This window comes from Rhea pennata, chromosome 19 (genome assembly GCF_028389875.1).
Source record: "Rhea pennata isolate bPtePen1 chromosome 19, bPtePen1.pri, whole genome shotgun sequence".
NCBI classification, from domain to species: Eukaryota; Metazoa; Chordata; class Aves; order Rheiformes; family Rheidae; genus Rhea; species Rhea pennata.
Window position 1 is genome coordinate 8,392,530 of NC_084681.1, and position 25,415 is coordinate 8,417,944.

General features: G+C 46.7%; 1 protein-coding gene across 5 annotated transcripts in view; it reads right to left on the reverse strand.

Annotated features, from left to right (window-relative positions):
* PRPSAP1 (phosphoribosyl pyrophosphate synthetase associated protein 1) overlaps positions 1-24,884 on the reverse strand; it is a 31,394-nt gene extending 6,510 nt beyond the window's left edge. Inside the window, exons 1-8 of one of the 5 annotated variants that reach the window (XM_062591977.1) lie at positions 24,798-24,884; positions 24,550-24,661; positions 14,113-14,165; positions 12,056-12,122; positions 6,828-7,000; positions 6,271-6,386; positions 5,092-5,147; positions 4,417-4,562 (exon numbers count right to left, since the gene is read on the reverse strand). In XM_062591977.1, coding sequence (XP_062447961.1) covers positions 4,417-4,562; positions 5,092-5,147; positions 6,271-6,386; positions 6,828-7,000; positions 12,056-12,122; positions 14,113-14,165; positions 24,550-24,632 — 694 coding nt within the window. In that variant the 5' untranslated portion in view covers positions 24,633-24,661; positions 24,798-24,884. Of the gene's footprint in view, positions 1-4,416; positions 4,563-5,091; positions 5,148-6,270; positions 6,387-6,827; positions 7,001-12,055; positions 12,123-12,539; positions 12,811-14,112; positions 14,166-23,346; positions 23,430-24,549; positions 24,778-24,797 lie in introns of those variants that run through there. The other 4 variants (XM_062591978.1, XM_062591979.1, XM_062591976.1 and 1 more) reach the window with 4 other exon arrangements.
* Between the last annotated feature and the right edge of the window lie 531 nt (positions 24,885-25,415).

Genomic DNA, 25,415 nt, shown 5'->3' on the forward strand with positions numbered 1-25,415 from the left:
TGGTACACCTGCACTGCCTGACTTCTACACTCCCTACAGGGATTGTTGCAAAGTGTCCTGCTGGGGTACTCTGTACCTCTCCTCCTAAGTTCAGGGCCTGCCAGGATTCTGGATGCAAATGCTGAGGAATTTTGGACATGCTAGGTAGCAAGGTTTCTTCGCTTTAAGATAACCTATTTCCATATAATACACGAGCAGCATGAAATTACATGGCATTGCCCAACAAAAAAAAAGACATGTCTGGACACTGATTTCAGCCCCCCTGGTCATAAGAGTCAAGCATGAAACTTGCCATCCTGCACGGCAGGCTGATCCAGCACTATTCCTACAACTCATCAGTGGCTGGGAATGCCTATAGTCCGTGCACAGTGGGGTGAGTGCGTCACACTGAAGGATATGGTGAGAGCAATTACAAGGACCACAGCTCTGAAGATTCATGTACAGCGCTGTTCTTCATATCCAAAACATGCCCACAAACCGATTTTCCTTAAGCTTACCAAAATCTTAAAGGCATTCAATAGTTCTGTTTTGACCAAAATTAACGTTCCTCAGTGCTAGACTTTGTGGTTAAAACTGCAGCAATGGTGAACAGATCTTAAGGAGTTGAAATTCAGCACTATTTTACTGACAAACGTGAATTTTGACTGCGTTGGTATCCTTATATTTTATAAAGGACACTGAACATTATAAGGAATGTGTCTAAGGCTAACACACCAGCTACCAACATTAGCAGTGCTTTGCATTTTTTGTCTGCTTTTAAACGCTGTATTTTAAAGTTGCTTTATTTTGAAAGTATGGTAGGCAACACATCGACCTACCCGGATCCTAAAGAGATGTTCGCCCTTTTTCTTGTTCAATTTTCTCTGTAAAGAAAAGAAAAAAAACTGCAAGCCAAAAATCTACCCAAAACCACATCAAAACGCAAGAGAACTTCGATCGCTCCAAAGTGATGAGAGCTTATGCAAGTGTTACTGAGGCCGATTTCTCTTCCTTCAGAATCTTTGGTCATACTGATACGTGCAAGTCAGAACTGCTAGGAGAAGGTGGCTTAAAAAATGACTCCAAATAATAAAATACCATTTTCCTCCCAGTCACAAACCCTCTATTTATACGTAGACAAGAGGGCAACAGAAGCAAGCCACAGCTGAGTTTCTGCCTGGCATAACCCCTCGGATTATGTAAGGGTTCAGGTTGAAAGAGTTGCCTATTTTGAAGGGGAGTCAGAAAAGATGCTCTTGGTATTTATAGCTTTAAAACAAACAAGCAAAACCCCCCAAAAGAACAATGACCATTTCTGTAAAACAAGAATATCACACAACACCATAGAGAAAAACCACCCTAAACAGTCAAACCACCCTAAACCGCGCTTTCACTCTGATGTAAGTAATACACACCCCGGTACCACGCATTAAAGGTTAGATGATCACCAGCATGAAGAAACAGCATTCCCAACTGCTTCAACCTGTTGCTTTAATTAAGTGGTCAAAATGGATTAAGGAATGCTTAAATAACTTAAGAGCTGACTGTTACCACTATGTGCATTAAAATCATCATCACCAAATAATGCTGCATTTACAACAGAGCCTGTGAGCATCAGAACTCTCAAGGACTAACTTTTATGCAAACAGATGGATCAAGAAGCACAGATAAGGTCTATAAGCCCCGGCCTAAATACAGGAGAGAGATGAGGGCAGGGAAGTATAAACAGACCTAAGATCATTCCAGTGTTTCACTCAACTCCCTTCCTTCACGGCGGCTTGCTGCGTTCTGCGTTTAAAGCCAGACCATTATCTATCCGTATAAAGCACCGAATTTCAAAACTCCTGAAATGATTTCGCAGCTGGCGCTCCACTCCCTTCCTCCAGGAAGGGGAGGCAGGCAGAGCGTCCGCACGCGTTCGCTAAGGCGCAGCCCAAGGGCAGCTGCAAGCTCGCAGGTACAAAGCGGCGCGCGACGGAAGAGAATAACCCCGGCGGGAACGTGCCTCAGAGGCTCCGATTTCGGATTTTTGGGTGACGGGAGGCGTCGCTGCCTTGTCAGCACAGCGCTTTAGGAAGAGCGGTCAGAAGCACCTTCGGCGTTTTTCTATGTCCCCAAATCACAGAGTATCGCCCAAGTCACACTATCAGGACAACAAACAAGCCAATAAGGTGTGTAACACTCGTTAATTAAAGGCACATGATCCCTGCTAGAATAAGGGGGAAAGGTGCAAGCCAGGACACAGGAGCCCAGCGAATTCTCTAGGAAACCCCTGAAGAATTGCATAAACCAGAAGTCACCGCTGCGGCGCTCTGGTCCTGCTCCCAGGCACATCTTCTGCCCGTAAATCCACCACTGGGGACCCCAGGGAGGATGCTCCGCGCTGAGCCCTACGACGTGCAGAGGTAAGGAAGCGTACGCTCGGGGTTAGCAGCGCGTGCTCCACTTTCCACAAACGACAATACGGTGGCTCCGCTGGATCCTGCGTTACTCCGTCATCAAACCTCGTAAAATACGGACTGCTGGTGCACGGGCAGAAAGAGCTGAGCAAGGGTTTCAGCTGAAGCACCACTTGGGGTAGGGAGGCATCTTCACTTGTCAAATGATTGATAAAACAGGCATTCGCAGCACTACCATCCTTAAGCCTAGTGGTATTTCTACCTCTGTTTAGTGGAGATCACATCCGTGACAGTCTGCAACACAAAGCGACTCTCTAGAAGTTCACCAACTGCTTTTAAACCGGTATTGCTTTGGTATTCTGTAGCTCCAGTAACAGAACCCAGCACTGACTCAAAACAAGCTATCTATTAAGGTTAGAAAGCTGGCGAGAAAAGCAAGTTTCTACAGAGAATTTTGGACAAGCTCACCCCACCATCCACCCTTATCTCCTCCTTGATAGGCAGCTACCGAGCAACAGTCTGATTGTTTTACATTTGAGCCTTAGGTATGCAAAAACGCAAGGTCAAATGTCAAGTTTCTGCAGGAGATAAATAAAGAAAGTGGTGATACACAGCAAATTAATTTGTGTCTGGATAGCTGAGGACTGAAAACATTTTTCCACTGAAATCATAACTAAATTGGAAAGGGCAAACTCCTGTATGAGCTTCCATTTATGGGGCTCTCCAGCAGCACAAGCTCCCACTATTGAGCTTTCTTGAAGTGATATGCCTGGAAATAAAGACACAGCCACATCAATGCCCTAATGCTGGATAAGTGTCAGCTAGTGACATTCTGGAGGACAGAAATTCTCTTCAGACTGAAGAGAGAAGGAAAAGGACAAGAATAACCAGGTAAACTCCCATTTTGTTCGAAGCACGTTAAAAAAAAAAAAAAAAAAAAAAACTTGTGAGAACGAGGGCGATAACAGTAAACTCCAAACTTCATTGCCAAACCCCACCTCTCCCCCAAGGCACAAGAGAAATTTAACCAGCCATGTAAGCACTGTTTAAATGATTTCATTATAGTGAGCAATAACTTTGGTAACATAAAATGGCTGCAGTCTTACTTGCTTTCCCCACCACAACCTGCCCACAAGTTGGTTAGATATTTTCCCTGAACTTCGAAATAAAAGAGACTAGCTGCTTATAGGTAGCCCTAGTCACAGCCAGTATAATTAAGTTTAGCTGCACGATGGATAGCTCCTTATCGAGCGCAGCAGCATGCTACGTTTCCCACAGTCAGCTCTCAGACATGCTCACTGCACCCACCGTCCATTTTCGTCCTACCACGACAAAAACCTACCTAGGAAACTAAAATTTTTCAAGGCAGGGTTGAATTTTGACTGTACAGTTGTTGACCGCTGCTGTTGCAAGAATACAGGTGATTTTAAGAGGGTGGCATTTCTCAGAATATAGGTTTCCTCCATTTTTCTTTGCTCTGTGCTCTCAAATCAGCAGCTGACCTATTGATGGCAAGAGCACAGGAGAAGCGCAGCAGTGCTCCCAGAGACCCTATTCACACTAGCCAGCCACACAACCCCCAAAATCCCATCAAAGCAGACAACGAAACATTACAACTAGCTCCCGAGATGAAGATTTCAAATAGTTACAATGACCTCTGCACAAGGGGAAAACAAATGCCAGCTCTCCCCTCCAAGCTGGGGACAGCATCCTGTCTCGGTGGTTATTCCCTTGCTAGTTACACTTTTACCTTTCTTTTCTGATTCATTAGCTCAGGGAGTTTTGCTACTGAGCACTCTAAAAGCACTGCCTCTAGCAGCAATCTGTCAGAGTCCAACACTGTTGAGTGGGCACAGCAAGGGGAACATCACTCTTTGTACCTTCCCCTACAAGTCGCTAACATCAGCTTTGCCCAAGAGAAAAACTGCACTGGTCCAGCCGCTATCAGGTTGCTTATATCTACGTTGCGAAAGCAACGGCAAATCCCCATCAAACTTCTCCTTATAGCCCAAAGACAAGCAGAGAAACTTAATCTTACATGGCAGCTCCAGACCAGGATGCACAGTTGCATTTTTGACCATCGGGGGAGAGTGACGACCATCATCCATGTCCTGCTCTGTACACTGAGCCTCTCCGTGTATCACAGCTAGTCCCAGCCGCAATCTCTCAGCATAAGACTGAGCCCTGTAGGACAACCACAGCACGTCAGGAAGATGTTGGGCTGAAGCAACCCTACAGTCTGGTAGAGCAGTCCTCTCCCAAATCCAACAGGGCAATCAAAGACTGCACCTCTGCAGGGTTCCTCCCTAAGTTCACCAAAAAGGGCTTTTTATTCCTCCCAGTATCCCAACGCTCACTCTACCCCTTGGCTCCATTATAGAGGTCTCCTGGTGTTCCTCAATATGTTAAGTGGCTTCTGACAGAGTCAGGTACTACTGAAACTCATGCAACAAGTCTGACCCTAATGCTCAGGTGAACCGCTCAGATCTGCAGCAGCAGGGAACTCCAGAGTTTACTCCCACAGTGTTGGGACTGCAAAATTCAGCCACCCACCTGCAAGACTAGGGATGGCATTCCACTTTCCAGCCACAAAGGACTTGTAGACCTGATTCCTGATCCATCTGGGACCCTCCACATTTTTGCTGGCATACAACCCATCGACCCAGATCTTTTCCAAGTTATAGTTAACCAGCTAGTAAAATAATCTATTTACCTTTTAGCTGCATCAGGAGATTTGGCTACAATAACTGCATTTCTATAATCTGGAATCTGAATTCAATAAAAAAAAGTTATTTAAAGTAACAAGCTTCTTGCTAGTGAATTAGTGATACATGGCTGAAGAACTGCACTCCCACTTCCCTCCCCACTCCCAAAACTTAATTCTATGGTAAGAAATTGGCAGGCAGTAGCACTTCTCTGCTGAACCAGCATTTGTATATTCTGCTTCAAATGTCAATTCAAGTAAGTTTAATACGGACAACACTGCCTACGATGCAATTGTTTCATAGGTCGTACTTTGCACATGATTATAGTTCTGTGCCTCTTTTCACCACTGGCATCCACACACTGTGGCCTGGCATACAATGCTAGAGGTAGCTGTTTCTGAGGTACTGTGCACTGGACAAACTGTAAGCAAGGAAGGGAAAGGTTTAGTGAATGACCCTGAAGGCCAAAGACTCCTGGTATCAACCCTGGCTCTTAGAGTGATGCAGAGTCCCCAGGGCCCAAACAGAGCAGGCATTAGCCTTATCCTCAAGAAGGTGCGAGGCGAGAAAGTTCACTGTACTTAATCTGTCCTATGTAGACAGGCTGCAGTTAGTTCTACCAGTATGGGAAGGTGGTTCTAGTCCAGGGCTAGGGACATATTCCTCAGGATATAAATCACAATCGTGTGAACTTGGAAAACAAAGCCTCTGCTCCACTCCCTCAACCCTTCTGCGCTCTGCATTCTTAAGCTCAGCCCAAGACAAAATCTCTGTTAATTATTCAGACCAGTCAGACACCCACCACAGAACAAAGAGCAAGGGGAGACAGTTTAACAGAACTTAAAAGGTGACTAGAAGCAGAAGCACAAACAGTATCTCAAATGGCACTAATGCTACAGAGGACAATGAATTTCAATTGAGGGCTCAAGCTCATCTTCTGCTTTTGAGCAAGAATTTGACGTCTACCCACGTATACCATCATTCAATCTAATCTACTTTAATACAACATTTTCCCACTTTCTTGAGAAACATACAATAGATGTCCTGGAAGTAGTAAATCATGGACTGAACAATTGATCTAGCCTGACAATGCAATTTCTGCTTAAGTACAGGTCCAAAACTACTATTGCATAAAGTCAGGTAAACGTTAGGACAAACCGATATATACAGAACTAGAGTAACCTCACTTCTTCCTGTATATATTGAAGTAGGAAAGGGGAGGCTCTCAGGTTGTCTACTGGAAAGCTGAAGAAGCCTTGGATTTCCTTTTGATGAAGATCCATAGTGATAATGTGTGTTAAACCTAAGGAAAAAAAAAAAAAACACAATTCATTAAGTAGTATATCATATGGGTGGTGTTCCTTGAACATTTCAGTTTTCCAGACTATTTTATCTATTAGCTGGACTACTACCCCACATATTAACCACAAGTATAGAGAGGTAAAGTTAAAAAAAAAAAAAAAAAAATCAAAAACAGACAAAAACAGGCATGCAATAAGAGTTGCACACTAGACTGACAGCATATTTCAACATGACAATTCCAGGCCACTTCATCAGGTGAGAGTTACAAGGAAATAAAAATTAGCTGAAGAAAATTAGTTCCCCCTAAGTCATTCAGGTACTCGGTAGTAGGTCTCCGTATCTAACGGGAGAAGAATTAAAGGAGAGTCATCTTCTTGTATGCCTGGCAGCAGATGCCTTACAGAAACCAAGCTTTCTGTCCTGCTCCCTGTACGACGCTCACCTGCCTTGGCTAGCATTGAGGCCAGCAGTTTGCAAACGATAGAACCCCTCTTCCTCATTTTGCTCTGTTTGCTGTAGGGGAAATAAGGGATGACTCCAATGATGTTCCTGGCACAAGAAGTCTTCAGTGCGTAGGCCATTATCAGCAGTTCCATCACAGCAGTATTCACATCTCTAGAAGGTTTGGAAATAATTTCAAATATGAGTAGGAATTTTTCAGTGTGATGCCTTTTCCACCAGACCCGTTCATTGGGTGTTTATATGTGTGCATAGACACACACACAATTCATCACATATATACACATCATACGTACCATTCTCAAACTTCCCAGCAAAAGGGTGCACACATTAGCACAAGCTACTGCGAAACCTGCATTGTAATCCTACAGCTCCTTCCATTATACTTGATCGTAATGTGTTGTGGCATTATATGCACAGGACTTGACCCCCAGCACTCAAAAGCTGTGGATCAAAATTTGATTTTGTGTTCTAAAGTGAGCATTATAATGACTTCCCTCCCTCACCACAAAAAACAAACAAACAAACAAACAAAAAAAACCCCATTATGTTGGAACATACGTCACTTCATACAGTATAATTTAAAATAAAACAATCTTTTAAACGAAGAAGCATCACACATGCAACCAACACAACTTCATCCATATTAGATTTACTGGAGTATTTTTATTCTTTAGCAATTTAAAGCAAGTTATTTTTCCTGGTTTAAGAGATACTGTATCCTGGAGCTGTACAAATATAGGTGCATCATTTTGGTGGAAGTCAGCATCTTCATGCCACCTACTTTATCCATAGATGGACAGAACAGTAACACACTAAACCCCAAACAACTTTTCTTGAAAGAAAGATGGGGTGGCGGGGAAAGCAACGTTGGCAGAACGCGTATTCAGATCACAGCAAAGACTATGTGTAATAAACTCCATCTTCAGTTGGTTTACACTATGCTGACTGGCGTGCCTCATTAGAAGTGTATTAATCTGCATTTGCATTTATTTTAGGAAGGGGAAAGGAGGCCAAACTTTTAATTCCTTAAAATCAACATCAAGGGAGGCCTGAATTCCACCCATAATCCACACTATCAACAGACTGGCTCGAGACCATTTTGAACCTTAAAAATACGCACTCCCGAGAGGACAGAAGGACATGCAACACTCCCAGAATGAAGATGTCCTTGCTTGGGTTATTTCAGCAAAGACAGTCTCAAACGACACCTCCGTTCCCCGGACGGGTATGCAGGAGGGGACGCTCGGCTGAGGATGGTGCAGCGGCACAGTGGCAAGCTGACAGAGCAGAACAGTCCGTCCTTCCACCCGGCAGCAGAGAACACCACACCGAGCAGCTTAACGCTCTGCAGAGCTTCTGGGGAGTCACCCAGGCGTCACTCCGGGAGCCGCTTTCCTCCCCGAGCACCTGGGCTGGCTTCCTCCAGAAGGCAGAGGTAGCGTTTCCCAAGCCTTTTTGTGCAAGGCACGACCAACTCGAACCGTTTCCATTCCTCCGTCGCTCCCCCTTCCTTTGGAAATTAACCTCCGTTGGCGTCTCCTCGTTTGCGAACGCTCCAAGCCTCTTTATTTGCCGGCTGGCTCCGTCAGCCCCGGCGCACAATGCCGTTTGCACACAAGAAAGCTTTGTTAGTGCTGAAGCACCCAGCCAAGAATTACATAAAACATAACCCCCTGCCACGTAGGACAACGAGCTAACAAAGACCCATTTCTTCCCTTTGGTGTTTTAGCTGTGCCAGCGCGGCTGGGAGAAGAGAAAAAGATGCTAGTAGCAGTATTGTATAAAAACAAAGTAGCCAATTTTAAATCCATTTAAAGGTCATCCCAGAAATTCAGTATTTTATGGCATCGCTTCTCAAATTACTTAAGAAAAAAAAAAAAGTCTGGAGGAACAGAGATACAGGATATGACTGCTCCTGGGAGAAGGGGTCACACCACTGATTTCAAAAGACACCGACGGGCTTGATGCTGCTCCAGGATTCTGGGAGCCCCATCCCCACGCACCAGAGCAACGGAGAGGCTACACAAGGAGGAGCCCTCGCAGTGTTCAAACAGGATCCCACGCTGGCCACAGGAAAACTCCTGAAAACCAGCCGGCACAGACGCTAAATGGAGCTGGATGCATCTGTCCCTGCAGCAGGGCCCAGGGCTCTCGCCAGGGCTGTGCGCTAGCTGGTGGGCTGGAGCTGAGCAGACCTGGACTCTCCTGGACGCTTTGCGCAGGGCCAGCTGGCATGCTGATCTGATCCTCAGGCCTCTGCAAGGGGCACTGACCTGAATCCAAGGCCAGGCTTGGCTCGGGGACTAACTGGGGAAAATAAAGTCCGTGGCAGAACCCTAGCCACAGCATCTCCTAAGATGAACACCCAGGACAGCGTCTCTGCCTCCTTACCGCTTGCTCCTCCTCCTCTCTCACAGCAGTGCTCACAAGTTGCCTCTGGAGGGACAGAGTCAAGACTGCACGCGGGCACCGTCAGCTCACTACCACGACATTTAGAGTCAGCTCAGCTATGCCCCATCCCGTTTACCATCCTTCTCCAGCAGGCTGTAGCCCTCCCTCGCTGCTTCCCACCTTTACCCAAGCCATCCCTGGAGATCTCCAGCCTCATGGCTGAGCAGCTGGCTCAGTAAAGCCAACAACCCGCTGCACAACAATTGGTCTCGCACTAAAAGTCTTCCTCAGCTTCTAATGTCTCACTTAAACCATCAAGTCCCTCATTTTTCCACTTTCCAGAATAGTCCAATAACTATGTTAACAGCAAGCTAAGTGTTTAACACATGCAGGAACCTAAAAATGGTGACCAAAAGGCTGCATAGCAAAGAGTTGGGAGTGAGGATAGAGCAATGCCTCTCTCAAACACTCTCCCAGCAGCATCCTGTAGTCTGCAGCTCAGGGACCTTCTGAGACAGTAACGCTCTTTCTGTACTTAACAGTCCTTGACCTAATCCCCCTGCCAAAAATTTGCCTAATGGCTTTTTGATCCTACACAAACTCTTAGCAAAATTAGCACCTTGTCATGAGGGGCTCCCGACGTTAGAGATGCACGGGGAGAAGTACCTCCCTTGGTGTGTTTTGAACTTGACACCTGCTAGCTTCGTTTAACACATCCCTGTTCTCACAGACCATCACCTCTACGACCGTTTCCCACGGCACTCGCAGTTCTGAAGCTCTAGCATATCATCCCCTAGCCTCTCTTTCCCACTCTAAACAGTTGGTAAACTATTCAGTTTTCCTTGTACAAATGCTATTCTATACACCAGCAGCCCAGGATGATATTTGTCATTGTAACTGTTTTAGTTTTGCTATGTACCCTTTGGATTTCAAGCTTGCAGCATGTGTTCTTGTCTTTCTGATCCCTCCCTGTGCATTTAAGATGCAGACTGTGGATCTGCAGTGCAGCATAACAAGGCTGTTTCATTCTCTATTCCTTTCCTACTAAGTTTCAATATTCTACTTGTTTTTTGAACTGCTATTGAGTGCAGAAATTTTCAGAGGACCCTTGCTTGACAAACATAATGCAAAACAATTCCTCTTCTTACTCTCCTGCAAGGTCCTTGAAACCCAATGTATAAAAGAAGATGTCCTTGAACCTGTCTTCTCTAAGCAACGCAGCAAGGGGTAGCTGCAGAATAAACGATTACTCATCTGCGTAACAGTGGCTGCTCATCTGGAGGACCTTAAACCCTTAAACATTTTTGCTACAGGATTCACTTCTTGGCCTGCAACATTTGGTTCAGTTTGTGAAAAATCAAGGGAATCAAGAAGTTGAGAGCAGGAGAGGTTTTCCCCTTCCAAAACCATTGCTTGTCCCTAATATACCAAGTTATCTCTCTCTGAAATACCTTATCTTTTACATATTTACACCACTCCCAGTTACAAGTTATTTCAGAGAACTCTCTCACAAGGGACAACAGAATGGCACCATTCACCTGAAACACAATCCTGCATTAGTGAGTTTTCATCTTGCAGAGATTTATTAGCTTCCTGTGGGAAGTGACACTTGGAGTATCTCCCTAGAGAGAGGGATGATTTCCAGGAAAGTGTTAGTCAGCCCGATAGCTGGCTATCATGTCAGCTTTCAAGAGGAACTCTAGAAGTGAGCAAGCTGCTCTTGTAGCCTTATTGATTTCTTTATCAATAGGTCAAGCGTTACAAAGAGTAACTGAACTTGAATTCTCATTGGGCTGTATTTCTTAGGCAAGCTAGGAAAATTTCTTTTTCCAGTAGATTTTTCTACCTGCTTGGGCTCTGATATGTATTAAGTAGTTCTTGTGACCTCCACGATTTGAGCAGAATTTGCTAACTTGGAAAAGGCTATAATGGCATAAATATTTTTGTTTAGCTAACTGAGCAAATTGCACCCCATCAATCCCTCATCTTTGAAAACTGAATCTTGCCTGCTTGCTGGCGATATTGCAGTACCATTTGTATACAGACTTCCTCTGCACTTTCCACTAACTTGCAGGGACCACATGGCCAGAACGCAAGAAAAATCACTCCACGCTCTAAACTCAGCTCTCCAATTCTAACACAATCCCTCTAAGCTCCTCCTCAGCCAGTGACAAGCAAAGCTCCCAGGGGTTAGCAAGCGATTTTCTAGCCCTCTGGTTACTTGCAGCACTGCTCTTCCCTCCTATTCCGAGGCTAGGACAGCTGAAACTAAAAACAAACAGGCACACATAGGAAAAAGCACCATGTTATTAAAAATTGTAAGAGTATAGGAAGGAAACTAAGGGCTTCCTCATGAGCTGTTTCACACCACTGCAGTCGAGGGGGCAGTAATCCAGCCTGTAATGAAAGCAATAGCTGCTGGCTCTACTGCTCAATAACTAGAAAGCAGAGGAAATTACACATTCTGAGATGGAAGTGTCAGTCTAAAGTCACCAAGCAACTGAAACGGCAAGGACACCAACACACACCACAGGGACGTTTCACTTAAAGCCATTGGTCATACCCGTTCTTGCCTGAAGTGACACACTTAAGCTATTTGATGGGTAGCTTCTCGGCTTGCTGTGGTACAAGCAGTCCTCTGGGAATTTTAACAGTTTAATGCTATGCTGCATCTTAGAAGTAAGTCAAAGCAATGACAACTACGGAAAGAGACAAACTATCATGCTGGCTAACAACAAGCAAGCCTATTGGAATAACCTGCCGAACCAGAAATTCAAAGCATATCACAGCTATAAAATTAAGCCACAGGTCACTTACCTGGGGATCGTCTGTATAATGAAGATATCCTGTCCCCGGACAGATTCTTTTATTTCAACTCTTGTTTCTGAATAAGATAGAATACAGTCAGTTTTATTCCCAAACGTCAAGTTTAAACTGATAATACACCACATTTTCACAGCTACTTTGCCCACCAGTCAGGGTAGACTGCAAGACTTGTCATTGACCCCATGTGCACACACACCCTCTACACCTCAAACAAGACAAGCAGATTTTCCAAAAGGCAGGTTCTGTGAAGCAAGGAGCTGGCATTACCTATCAGTGAGTTAATTGTATTTACAGTGCGGAATGGGGCTGAATAGCTCTTATCTTCCACGCAGAAGACAATTACTTCACTTTCAATAAGGGTAACTCCACGCCGTAAGTCTTTTTTATTTCTCTGTGCTGGGTGCCGAAAGCTGCTGATCCCACATCCATTAGTGGGCAATGAGCCACCCAAAGCAGAACAGCCTCTAGTACTTACCAGGAAGGGAAGCCAGCTCCTTTGCACCTCACCACGTGGTCAACTCCGTACGTGTCGGAGAGCCCAACACAGTATCAACAGCAAAGTTCAAAGGAGGAGCTCTGCCACTTGCTACCATGGTCAAGACATTTCATCACTCACGTGGGCTGGAAATCTACGTCTCCAATGAACATGCTTTGTACTGCCTCTTACTCAGGCCCGAAAGTCAGGAGCAGCTATGCAGCACCAAGGTTTCCTGGGCTGTCCTTCTAGCCACTCATTTCCCACGCAGCTGTACATGATGGGCAGGGATAAGTGAAAAAGAGAAAAAGATCTACTAGACTACAGAATTCAAAGTCTAATTGTCTGGGCATTCAGAACACCCTCAAGGGACTCTACTGAAAGGAGACTGATTTGCTGTGCAATGATGAAGAATGACTTCAGACCTTGAAGCAAGTGACCTGATTTAAAACTAACCCCAAAGGGCACAAAGCTAGCACGAATGCAGCAGCCAATCCAATCATAACCATAAGCTCCCATGACAGCTTACATAGAGCATGGCCCATTCTGACTTTAATAGCAACAGCATTATAAAATGTCTTCAGGATGAGCCCAGCACCGTAACGAGACCTCCCCACTGCCCATGCACACCCAACAGCAGGAACAGGAAAGCCATGTGCACAGCCTGCAGTCTTGCTGCTGATATATAAAGCATTCAATAGCTCATGGTTGATGTACTTATAGATTGCATATTCTTCCTGCATCGAGGAGGTGAGGCCAACTCAGGGCTATTTTCTGGTCAGCAAGACATTTAGTGGCTACAGTATCGCAGCTGAAGAATAACCATTGCAGCAGATCCCTCTCCACTATCAAAAGGCTCCTGTTTCCACCACTTACTCTAATCTGTATCAGTTGTCTCTACGTCTAGTCTCTTTTGCAAATATGGTAATAGAGATCTTGAAACGACAAATGACATTTAGCCCCTGGACTCTGTTAGCCAATAACTCTGTGTTTTAGCCTGGCACAAACATCTGAAGACAGGCACTTGCTACATTTAAAGAGATTAAATGAACCTCCAAGAGGCACTCTTGAAGGCTCATTTTGTCAATACATCCTTGAATTTGCACTCTTTAAAGCAATAAGACAGATGCCTTGCTAGGGATGCTGTACAATTGCCTGTGGTGAGGAGAGGTCTGGGAGAAGGGGATAATTTCCAGTTTGCAGGGCAAATGTTCGGAGAGCAGGCTGCTGCTGTAAAACGTGGAAGATAATTTTGCTACGCACAATACCACTTAAGATTTTGTAGCAGCGACCACTCGAAGTGGGAGTCTTTGTTTTAGATGAGAGTCAGCTGAGAGGCACGCAAACAAGCTAACAGGGGAAACGAGGAACACGTTTAATTGGTTTGTCCAAGGTCAGATACAGAAGTTTAGCACTGCCAGAAGCAGCAGCAACATCACAGCTGAAGGCATGAAAACCCTCCTTTGTTTTTGTTTGCTCATCACACATATTAGACAGGTTTTGGTCAATGGAGCTCCCCAGTATTTATAAAATTACCTCAGACAGGCCTGCAAATACTAAAGATTTGTCTTACCTCCATTGGTTTCCTGATACACCACAGATTTTCCCAACTCAGCACCGAGACGCCTAGAGAAAACAAAAGAAGTTAAAAATTGATGCGAGCACTTCCCAATCCGAAGTGGGGACTGGACCATTTCTTAAGAGCTTGGCAAAGCACAAGCACCGCGCGCCGTAGCAGAGCCGCCGAGCTCCGATCCCCTCCTTCCACAGCAGCCCCTTCCTCCGCGAGCTGCCTTGGGACGCTTCGGCCGCCGGAGAGCAGCTGTTCGCTTGCACGCCCGCTGGCCAGTCACTGCAGCCCCGCTTCCTGCTCAGCGGCCTGGACACGCACAACCTGTAACTGCCGAGTCCTGCCTGCTTTTTGCACGTCTAAGAGGTATTAACCCGTATCCATCCCCCGTAACCAGCCATCAAGCCCATGAATCAGGGCAAACCCTGCAAAACTTGGAGGACTAAGTCCTCCCAAAGGCTCTTACTTCTCCCTATCTGGCCAAGACCAGCAAGGGAACCCACATATTATTAGAGGTGCAGTACAATCAAGCACATCAAGCCCGATTTTCTCAGGAAAAGAGGCTTAAATATCCAAGTTATAACAGGCAAACAAAAACAGTTTGGAAGTCAAAGGCATTTGAGCACAATTTCTAACGCCTAATTTCTAAAAGCCTTTCCAAACAAACAAGTAGGTCGCACGAATCATCAAGCATCCCATCAGAAATGCCACCCTCATTCCCTCGCTACGTTATTTGTTGCTATTAAGGTTACGCGGTGTGGCAGGCTGCTGAACCGCTCCTAGGGCGTTCACGCAGCTCCGCAGCAGATTAACGACGTACTAAGAATAGCCAGCGCTTTTATGATTTATCAGAGGCCACATCCCTGGAGTTATGGCAAAGGACATCTTTTCCAGCCAAGATCATGCTCTAAGCAGCGTCGGGACCAGAATGCAGCAGAGACACCGCAGCGCCGGCTGCGCCCGCGCGCTCCGCGACGGAGCCAGCGCAGCCGATTCGAGTGGCCGCTTGGCTAACGCTTTGCTGCGGTCAAAGTCAAGGCTACGCAACTGCGCCTCCAGCAGATCCGCTGCGCTGTGAAACTAAACGTTAACGATCTACTAAGATCTGATTAATGGCAACTGAGGCTCTTCTTTACTCCCCCCCTCCTTCAAACCTTCCTCCTGAGATAACTCAGCTGATTGAAGAGAGTTTAACTTCAAGTCTTCTGATTTTTCACGTTTCTCCCTTCTCTTCTCAAATGTCAAGCCTAGAACATTCATCAGACTGCAGCCCCCCCTTTTTAGTTCTTCATTATGCAATAAAGATTCATTTTGGAAAAGCATTTTAAAAGGCTCCACAAGGCAGACTATTCCCACAGGTGACATTTCTGTATTTAACTGTTCTGACAAGTAATCCATTAATAAGCATTTAGAGGCAAGTGTGCTTTAACCAGAAGCCTCAGCTGAGAGGCACCGCATCAGCGAGACCCGTGGGGTAAGCGCGTTGCAGCAACGGGCCGGAGCACTGGGCAAGTCCCTTCCCGGCTTCTGGGGTCTTGACTCATGCAGAAGTCTTGTGAAGCAGCACTAACCCTAAATAAAGACTACTTTGGAGAGCAGAATTACACTGGAGTTGTATCACACGCCTGCCCAGAATCGCCTTTGGAAAGACCAGTGATCTTAAACCTAGTAGAGGTTCACAGCTATCATCACCTCAAATTACCTTACCCTTATATTGCTAAAAGAAATGCATTTTTTTCTGTTCCTAGTGCAAACGTACCTGCCAGAGCTTTACAGAAAACAAGTGTGAACTTGGGGCCCCTTCAAAAGCAACAAGAAAGCCTTCGGGCCTAACGTGTTAATAAACGCTGCACTGCAGGTGCAGGCAGATACGCAGCACCAGTATTAGTTCAGGCTTCGCCACCCTACACACTCAGCATCCCACGGTGACAGCTACTGCAAAATATGCTCAGAGTATTTCACAGGCAGGTCACTCCATTCAGCAAGGGGGGAAACTGAGGCAAAAATAGGTTAAACATGCCATCCTGATATTCTTGCAAGATATCCTTCTGCAGGGAGACCAGGAGGGGAGTTGAGATCTAAGCTGCAGGTCTGGACCCCATCCCATGGGCTTGTTTTCTGATCATCAGGTACAGATCCTCTTCCTAACTTCTTCTGTAGAAGACAGAAGTCTGTAGCGAGCCTTCCCCACAGTCAGCCTCTTCCAGCAGTCAGTATCTCTCCATCTCCCGGGCCACAAACTCAGCCTCATACCTAAACTGTCACAAAAATCTGTTTTTTCAGGAGCAATGAACAAGTCAATGAGAAAGACAGCTCAACACTGGCACGCTGCTGGTCAGACACTAACTTCTGGACTCAGCTATCTAGAGGCTGGACTGCAGAGCATGCCTGCGTGCCCAGCTCACGCCAGCTGAGCTGCAGGCCCCTTGATTTCACCAGGCTTCCTCAGCATTAACCAGTATTACTTTGCTTTGCAGGTATCTGTTGCAATAGCTGATGTTTCCCCACTAGCTGACAGGCATCGTTCTGCTGATCAGTTCAGCTGTCACTCAGCCAAGGCTGTCATCTACGAAGAAGCCACGGTGGGAGCAGAGGTACTGTGGAGGACCGGGCCACGCTACGGCTTGCACAGAGCAGTAACCAGTCTAGCTTGCCACTAACTGCAGCATCACCCAGATACTGTGCAGTTCAGCAAGCTACTCTCAGTTCAGCATCTCTCACTCATCCTGCTAAGTTAAAACAGTCAACTAAAATATGAAAGCATCCTTAGCACCACTGTTTCAAGAAAGAGCCGGCAGCTGGTCAAGCAGAGCCAAGTTTTGTGAACCCCAGGGACTAACTTGCAGGCTGCATCACAGCGAAGGCGAGTTCTCCAGACGAGATCTGTCAAGTGCTCACTTCCATCCTGCGGCTCGATGGGATCACGCCGTTTTTCTGGTGACGGAGCCAGGCACTTAACTCACTGATGTTGGGCCTAATTCCTGCCAAGGCATCCAGCTCAGAAGCTTGAAAATCACACACAGGCCAAATGAAAACAGTGCGGCAAAAAGGGTTAATGACTCAAACTTTTTCTTGCACGACTGCACGGCAAGTCTTGCAAGCTCACTTTGGGGGAGCATACGTTTTTGCTTCATCACAGGCAACACGTTTTGATCTCACCATTTGAAAAAAAAAAAAAAAAAAAAAAAAAAAAACCCTCCCCATGGATGAGAGCATACAGCTGCCCTTAGCTAGTCCTGGATCTCATGGCAGAAAAGTGGCTATAAAAGGAGGAAAAGCTTCAAAACCAGTCCAGACAGACACATCTTAGCAAAGTATCCCTTGGAAGGTGGCACATTCAATGCTAAGTGGTGGAAAACAAACATAGCGGAGGTTTGAGATGCCTTGTGAGGAGGTGACTGGCAAGGTCCCAGCTATGCACAGGAAGAAACAAGAGCCCGATACGCTGCTACTCATGCAGCCCAGCAGCAACATAGCTTCTGTGCCATGAAGAAGTCGGAAAGGCAAGTTTGCTCCCTGGCAGAAAGAGGGACACCAAACAGTTCAGCGTGTGGAATACGGATTCACGTAACAGCAGAAGAGACGGTAAGAAGCTGACAACTTAAATGAGTGGATCGTAGATTGCTCTGGTCAGCCAATAAATCTCACGTCTGCACCAACTGTTGACTGCAAGTAAACAAGAGAGGCAGCAATGGGAAGGAGATGAGATAAAGCTCCCCACATATGTCATACATCAACCCTGCCAGCAATGCTTTAAATTCTTCTGAGCAGTCGGCATAGCAGAGAGAGCAACAGGCAGTTTCACCAAAGCACTCTGAATCAGTTTAGATACAGCTACCCAAGGGGCACACCTTCCGCCAAATCCATTTCCGAAGACTTTACGTAAACCAAGACTTCAGCCTTTGAGGGATTCTGATAAAACCTTGATTTAGTCGGGGCTGTTAAAGAACGGGGACAGTTTGTGCAACTCCTGTTCTAAAGTTCTGAATTCCACAGGATTTGTGTCAAAAAGGAGATTTACATAGAAGTCAAGGGTAAGGCAGAGCAAAGATAAATCCCTCTTTCCTACTGCCTCCTCCTTGTTTCCCTCCATCCTCAGCTCTTTTCTTTCTAAGTTCTCCCCTTGCAAAAGCTCCCAATTGCTCATTGCTTTGGGCACAGAGGAATTTAATGGATAGCAAGAACTGCATTTGCATTTGGCTTCAAGACTAAGAGCCTAACAGTATGAACGGGAGCTATCAGAATTCCTCAGTCAAGTTGTTGCAAACATGGGTAGATCCACACTAGAAAAAAAGCAGGCTGCTAGTACAGGTAATTCAGACACGAACCCCAGCAGAGAGATGTAACTTCTTCTGGTAAAATGGGTACTTTAAATATTACAGCTAAATCACGTCTCCAAGCAAAGCAAGCTTCATTGACAAAAGTCCTATTACGTGGTGCATTATTTGGCTGCAGTGAGGCTTCTGCCAATACAGAAACATTTAAGACAGGAGAATGGCTGATTTTACAGTATTTACATAATCTCAGCCCCATGAGGGCATCAGAGCACAAGTTCACATCTGGAAGTTCCATTCTCCAAGCAATGGAGACAGAAATTCAGTTTGGGGTTGTTTTTGTTTTTAAAGGCAACAGTCTTCAGAACTGGGATCTGTTGCAAACACTACGCACGTCCTGTCCCACCAAGCCCAGCACAGCGGGCCGGGCGCAGCAAGGACTGAGGGTATTATCACTCTACATAGCTCCCAGCTTCTAAGAAGTTTTTAATGCCATCTCAGCACCTGGTTTCACTACGTAACTACCCACTGCTGCTGGAAAGGAAGAGCCCTGCTCCCCACTCTCCTCTGCCAGCCATCCTTGCATGAGTTCGGTCACTGACCAGACTCCTCTGGGGACTAATAACACGTAAGAGAGAAATTCTACACATGGCTTTACAAAACTACTCTGAGAGCAAAGACCAGTGAAAATTTATATTGATCTGGAGAATCCCTCCCTGTAAATATCGCCCAGGAAAGATGATCTAACTTGCTGCAGTCTCAATGCATGCCAGGAGGATAATCCATGTTGCACGCGCAGCTTAATATAAGATCTGTCTTAAATTCACTACCTAGATACAAACAGCCCAGAAGTCATCTATAGTTTAATAACCAAGACTTAAAATACTGCAGTATTTTAGGAAATGCAGCTAAGTTACACTAGACCTTATTTGAAAACGTTCCTCTGAAGACTGTCAAAACCCCACTATACTAGATTCCTAAGACAAAGGCTAGCCAGTTAAAAGAGACTTTATGTTTAGCTGAATCAAAATTCAAGAGGCAAATTTAACTTGCAGTATTTCACACTATTAAAGCATGTTCTAATACCACTGGGAAGCACGCAACCTCTCAGCCTATGCTGCCTTTCCCTCTCCTACTCTTTGACAAACACCTTTAAAAAACTGTAAAGTTATTTCTGAATGAAACTTCTGGCCAAATCATGTGCAAAAACTCAATTGTAACAGTGAACGCTGTATCCAGATGAAACCCTTGAGTATGATATGATTTTATTTTGGCATTAACCTCTGCATTACAAACATTTTCACTAGTCTCAGCTCGGCAAAGAGCTGGATCTCCCCAGGACTTGCAGGATCGCTGCAGACTCTAGACAGGGCTGGAGCTGACGGAACAGGATCTGCTCCGTGCTTGGCCTCGGCCGGCAGAGGGCAAAGAAAGCCACAGCGCGAGTCTGCCTTGCTTTTCTCGCACTCGAGCAAGCCTTCAAAAAAAGGCCACAGGCAACTGGTCCAGCTAGCACAGTGACCGCTCTACAGTGTATTTCTTACCCTCACTTCAAGAGCGGATCTGGAACGGAAAAGGAAACAGAGAAAGCTTTTGACATGCAAGGTAATCTGATCAGATATTCTTACAGTCTTTTTAGCTCCCTTTTGCCTCACTCCCTCTCCCTAGCACGACTGCATACTCGAAGAACGGTCCCTGCTTGTCATCCGTGTCTTCCCTCCAGAGCCATTTAGCACTCGCATCATTCGTTCCAATCACTACAAAAGCTACGCAGCCAAATCATCGGCAAGCGCTGCGCTGCTTTTCCTCTACTCTTTCCAGTCTGCTCCTCATGAAGGAACGTACCCTAAATCTGGCTTTGGTAAGCATAAAGGCTATCGTGCAAAACACATTTGCTCAGTCATGTTACCTGCTCTATTTAAGTTGCACAGAGAAACTTGCAGCATACTCCAAACTCCAAGAGCTCCACATTCTCCACCGCTCCTGCTCCAGCACTGTGCTCCTTCTGTATCCTCCAGCGACACTATTCTGTAGTCGGTTGTTCATTTCCTTTTGCTAAAAGACTTGATGCAATTTTACTCTGTAATATCTGTTAGCCTCCTGCCACAGTGCTTCATGTTCTGTGAGGGAAAGAAGTTGTTGCTGTCTGCTACCCTTCTAGAGCACCACGCTAGAGCTCCTTCTCAAAGGCAAAACAGGATTTGCAGAGAGGAGAGAACAGTAACACCCCGCTACTGTGATCCGACTGCCCTGCACCATCCTCTCTTGTGCTCCACCGCTTGCCAAGATGACCTAACAAGGATGGCTGACATGGCTTTTCCTGCATCCCATCAGAAACGCTCCTTCCTTCAGCTAGAGAAAGTTGCTATGAGTCCTCCTAAAATACTCTCTCTTCCAAAAGCAGAGCTCACCTTCAGCTCAATCACAGAAAGCATTGCCTCCGTTTTACGGCATTGTTTACAGGGCTCTACATGATCAAAGATCAGAATAGGAAATCTCCATCTTTTCTGTATTATTCCACATTGTTCAGGCTCACAGCATTCCTTCCATCTTAAGATCACCATCATTTTCAATACTGCAAACCAAATGACAGTTCAGAACACTCACATCTCTGCTTTGCAACGTGTCTGGGATAATATCACCTTCCAGACAACGCAGACCTGCGGGAGAACCGGGGAGGCGTTAGCACACTTCAATCAACAACCTCCTCCAGCCAAAAACATAGGCAGCAAGGGGAATGTAACATTTGTACCCTCTGGGCCCAACACTGCATTCAGAGGGAGGAGATCTAAATGCATCTGTCTGACTCCAGAGATTGGAAAGACGTGCTAGACCTCCTCCCTCCTACCAGCACACAGGGCCCACCAGCGATCACCTCTGGTCACAGAAATTATCTTTCTCCCTTCCAAAGTAGCTTGTAATCAGCTGCTAAGTGTCCTAATTACAGCAGAAGTTTTCTTTCCATCTGAGAAAGACTAAAAAGAAAAAAAAAAGATATTGCACTCAATTTACAAGATACAAGTGAACATAGTGCTGATTTATGAGAACCACATATGCTGAAACTCCTAAATAATAAAGATGCTTAGATTTGGGAACACTGAAAAATTAAAAAAAAAAAAAAAGAAACAAAAACAAAAAAACCTATCTCCTCTCCCTGGCAGGAGCTAATATAAACAAAAGCTCTGAAAATTCAAAAGGAAAAGTTAGATCAACCATTTAGTCACTCATCCTATAATGAGAGATGTATGCATAATAGGAAATTGTAAAGATTGGAAGCGTGCCAGAATGCCACACTCAAAAGCTGAATCAAAAGCAAATCTGGAAGTTTTGCATTAAATAAGGCAAGGAGACTGACATAAAGCAGACATCTGAAAGCTGTTCAAATTGCTCCTCCCCAGCCTTGAGATACATATATATATATGTATATATGTATGTATGTATTTTTTAAGGGATAAACCAGGACTCAAGCACTGATTTTAATTCAAAAAGGGGATCTTCAGAGTGTTCTTTTTACCCCCACTCGTTATGTACTGAATGTCCCAAACAAATTCAAGGGGTATTTCTAAGGCTTGCTTATCTTTCCTGTAACGGTTGCAGCATACAGACTCTGCGCTCTCTCCACTCTGTCCCAGGCCCCTTTGCAGCAGTGTCGCTAAAATAAGGCGCCTTCAACTCTTGACTTTGTCTTAACACAGCACTTCGGCATGACAGCCAGCTCCATGGGCACCATAGCTGCAGGCAAACAGGAGCAGAGCCTGCGTGGAGGCACTGTCACAGAGAGCCCTACTCCTAGTGCTGCGCGTCCTTTTAAAGTTTTTACTACTTATGCTAAAGGTCACACAAGTTTTTTAAAAACTCACAATGTTAGATGACAGACTCACCCTTATAAGACTGCTCCAACTCTATTTTAAGGTGCACTTACCTCCCCAACAGAGTACACGCTTGGATGTGACACAGCGGGAAAGCCAGCAGGCACACATCTTTTGCGACTCAAAAAAAACCAGGGGTGTATTATAAACCTGTTGAAACAGCCCGCAAGTTCTGAGGGGAAGTCAGCACAAAACCGCAACGCAAGAGGATGAAAATGCCACTGGGTTTTGAGGACTTTTTACTTTGGAGAAATCTGTAGTACTACCAGTTCCAGATTTTGTACCCTACTCCCACAGAAGCGCTCTACGCTTTGCCATTTCTAAGTGGTCACTATTCCCATTTTACAGATGGGGAAGCTACACGTATTTAAGCTTCACTTCAAGCAGTAGCTATAAATCACACCATTGTACTAATATGACCACTCAAGCACTCAACTTCTTTACTGATGTTATAGCCAAGGCAAAAAGACTAAACTGTCTCTTTTAAAAGTTTATTTTGTGAGGCACAGCCAGGACACCACTCTCACGATTCTGCTGTCATTTCTCAGAGCATTACTGAGCACTCTGGACCAGGTTATAGCCCTTTATCGTGTCCGCAGATACCTGCGCTTCCATACCACATGCAGAGAAGAAATCCCAAGCATTTTTAAAACCTTGCACCTATCACCACTCAACAGAGAAAAGTAAACATAAACAGCATGTTACACAGTCAGCTGTGCACCACCACCTCTGGAAGCCTGCTTGACGCTGTTCCTCATGTCTTTAAAAAATGGGCAATTATTTTTAAGACAGAGGGCAAAGGATAAAGAATGCCTGTTTCCTCTTTCAGTCCTGAGAACTTGGAACTTGTCCCCTCATTCCCAGGAGGGTTCCGCTATATTCCATGTTGACACAACAGGCCTTAGTGAAAGCATGCCCTGATCGCCGCAGCAGAACTTTCTTTTTCTCAAGTAGGGTTTATTTTCAGAGTTGTACCAGTGAAGGCCAAGTGATATGGAACTGACTAAACATAAAAGAAAAAAAGAAAAAAAGGAAAGAAAAGAACACAGAAAGTAGCTCTTTCCACTCTCAAATAGAAAGACTTCCCTCCCCACCTCTCATCCAAAGAAGGCTCAGTTCATCAGCATTATCCTATGTCTGTCTCATCAACACCAGGGATCCCAGACGAACAGCACAGTCAACTTCACGGAGATTATCCATGCTAAGGACTGAACACAGTGTTTATTAAGCTAGCCAGATGAGTATCACAACATTCTTGCAGTTTAAGAATGCAGCATGCCTATTTTTAGCTCCAATTTAATTGTTTCCAATTTAAACGTTCCCTTGGAGACAAAAATGGGTGGATAGCTGCCTCTAAGCGGTGAGGACCCCTAATTTTGGGAGCAGCTTCCTATGCACTGTAGCTGAGAGGAAGCAGAAAGGAAACCCAAACCCAACTTCAGGGTAACAGCTTTCCTGGCTCAACAATAAACAGATGCCTGTTTCTTAGAAAAGCCCCTTCAGCTGTGTGTGTCTACTTGCTGTTTGCCCTGATTTGAACTAAACTAACTCAAAATAAAGGATCAGGTGGGAGGAAAAGCTCAGCATTGCTCTGGGCACTAAGAAACCAGGAGCCACATTTTGGAGCCAGCTGCTGCGCACCTCATTCAGCAGGACCTACCGTGCCCGTTCCTGCTGAGCCAGGGTCACACTCTGCCTAGACCGGCGGGCTGACAGAGGGGGCACGCTTCTGTCCCTAAAGCAAACTTTCTTCTGCCAGCACAGGCTGCCCACCTGTTCTACCGCATCCAAAGACACGATCGGGAAGCGCACTTCGGTGAGCACAAACGCGCAGCGTTCCCCGGACTCCCAGCAGCGAAGCTGCTAAGCGAACGAAGCTGCGAACGCTTGGCCACGGGAAGTTCTGCGCGTCTCCCAAACCAAGCAAACGCTTCCCGAGGTTGGTTCAGACAAGTTTCTAAACAAACTCGTCCCTTCCAAGACATAACAGCCGGCGGCGGCAATCCCGCCTTTCCAGCACCGAAATTGGTGTTAAAGACGAAACAGAGAAAATAACCGTCCCGGCGTTATCACTACACGCTAAGGAGGAATCGGGGGGATGAGCCGGCCCCGGGCAGGAGACGCCCGAGCCGTTACAGCCCGCCGGCCTGGGGCGGGCCCAGCGGCGGCGCCCGCAGCCCAGCCGCGCCGGTGAGGGGCCTCGGGCGCGGGCACCGCGGAGCGAGCGCGCCGAAATCCTTCCGAGCCGGTCGGAAGGCGGCCCACGGCAGAGGAAACCCGCGCGGGGAGGCACTCACTCCGTGATCCGCTTCGCCAGCTCGGTGCAGGCGGCCGTGGAGTTGGCCGAGAAGACCCGGTAGCCGCTTCTGGCCGCGTTCATTGCCCAGGAACCATGCAAGCCCCTCGGAGCTCCAGCGTGAGAAAAAACAGATTTATAAGGCACCAGCCGCTTCCGTGGCATCCTCTTCTTCCTCCCCACCGCTATCGCCGCCCCTTCAGGGGTGGGGAGGGGGAGGAGGAGGAAGGGGGGGAACCCTTCTGCTACCTAGGATCGTTCTGGTTTACTCTTATCGCAAAGTGTAAGAGAAGCGGCCGGGGGTGGGGGGACGGACGGACGGACGCACGGACACGAGCCTCCACGAAGCGGCGGCGCGCTCAGAGGGGCACCGGGCCGGCTCCCAGAGCCGCTCGGAGCGGGACAAGGCCTCGGAGCACGGGCCTGCCCGCCGGCGGGAGGGGGCGAGCTCGGGAAGGGCTGGAGGGCGGTGATCGCCGCCGCGGGGCCGGGGCAGCCCCGCGCAGGGGGGTCCCGCGGCGGGAGCTCCCCACGAGCGGAGGGGGGGTCCCTGCGGGCCGCGCCAGGTCCGCCACCCGACACCGACCACAGAGAGGCGTGCCTAGAGCGCCGCCTTCCCCCCCCCCCCCCCCGGCAGCCATTTTCTCCGCAGGGAGAGATTCCCCACCCCCACGCTGAAGCCATCTTAAGTGCGGGCAACCCCCCCCCCCCCCCCGCACTACTGGCCGGATATTATTTATCCCCCAAACAGTGCCGATACCTGTGGTGAGGGCGTACGAACGAGGCAGACTCTCCCTCCTCAGGAGCAGCCTGCGCGCCCGCCCGTGGGCGGGTGCAACGCGCCACGAGTAGCTCTCGCTCCGCCGG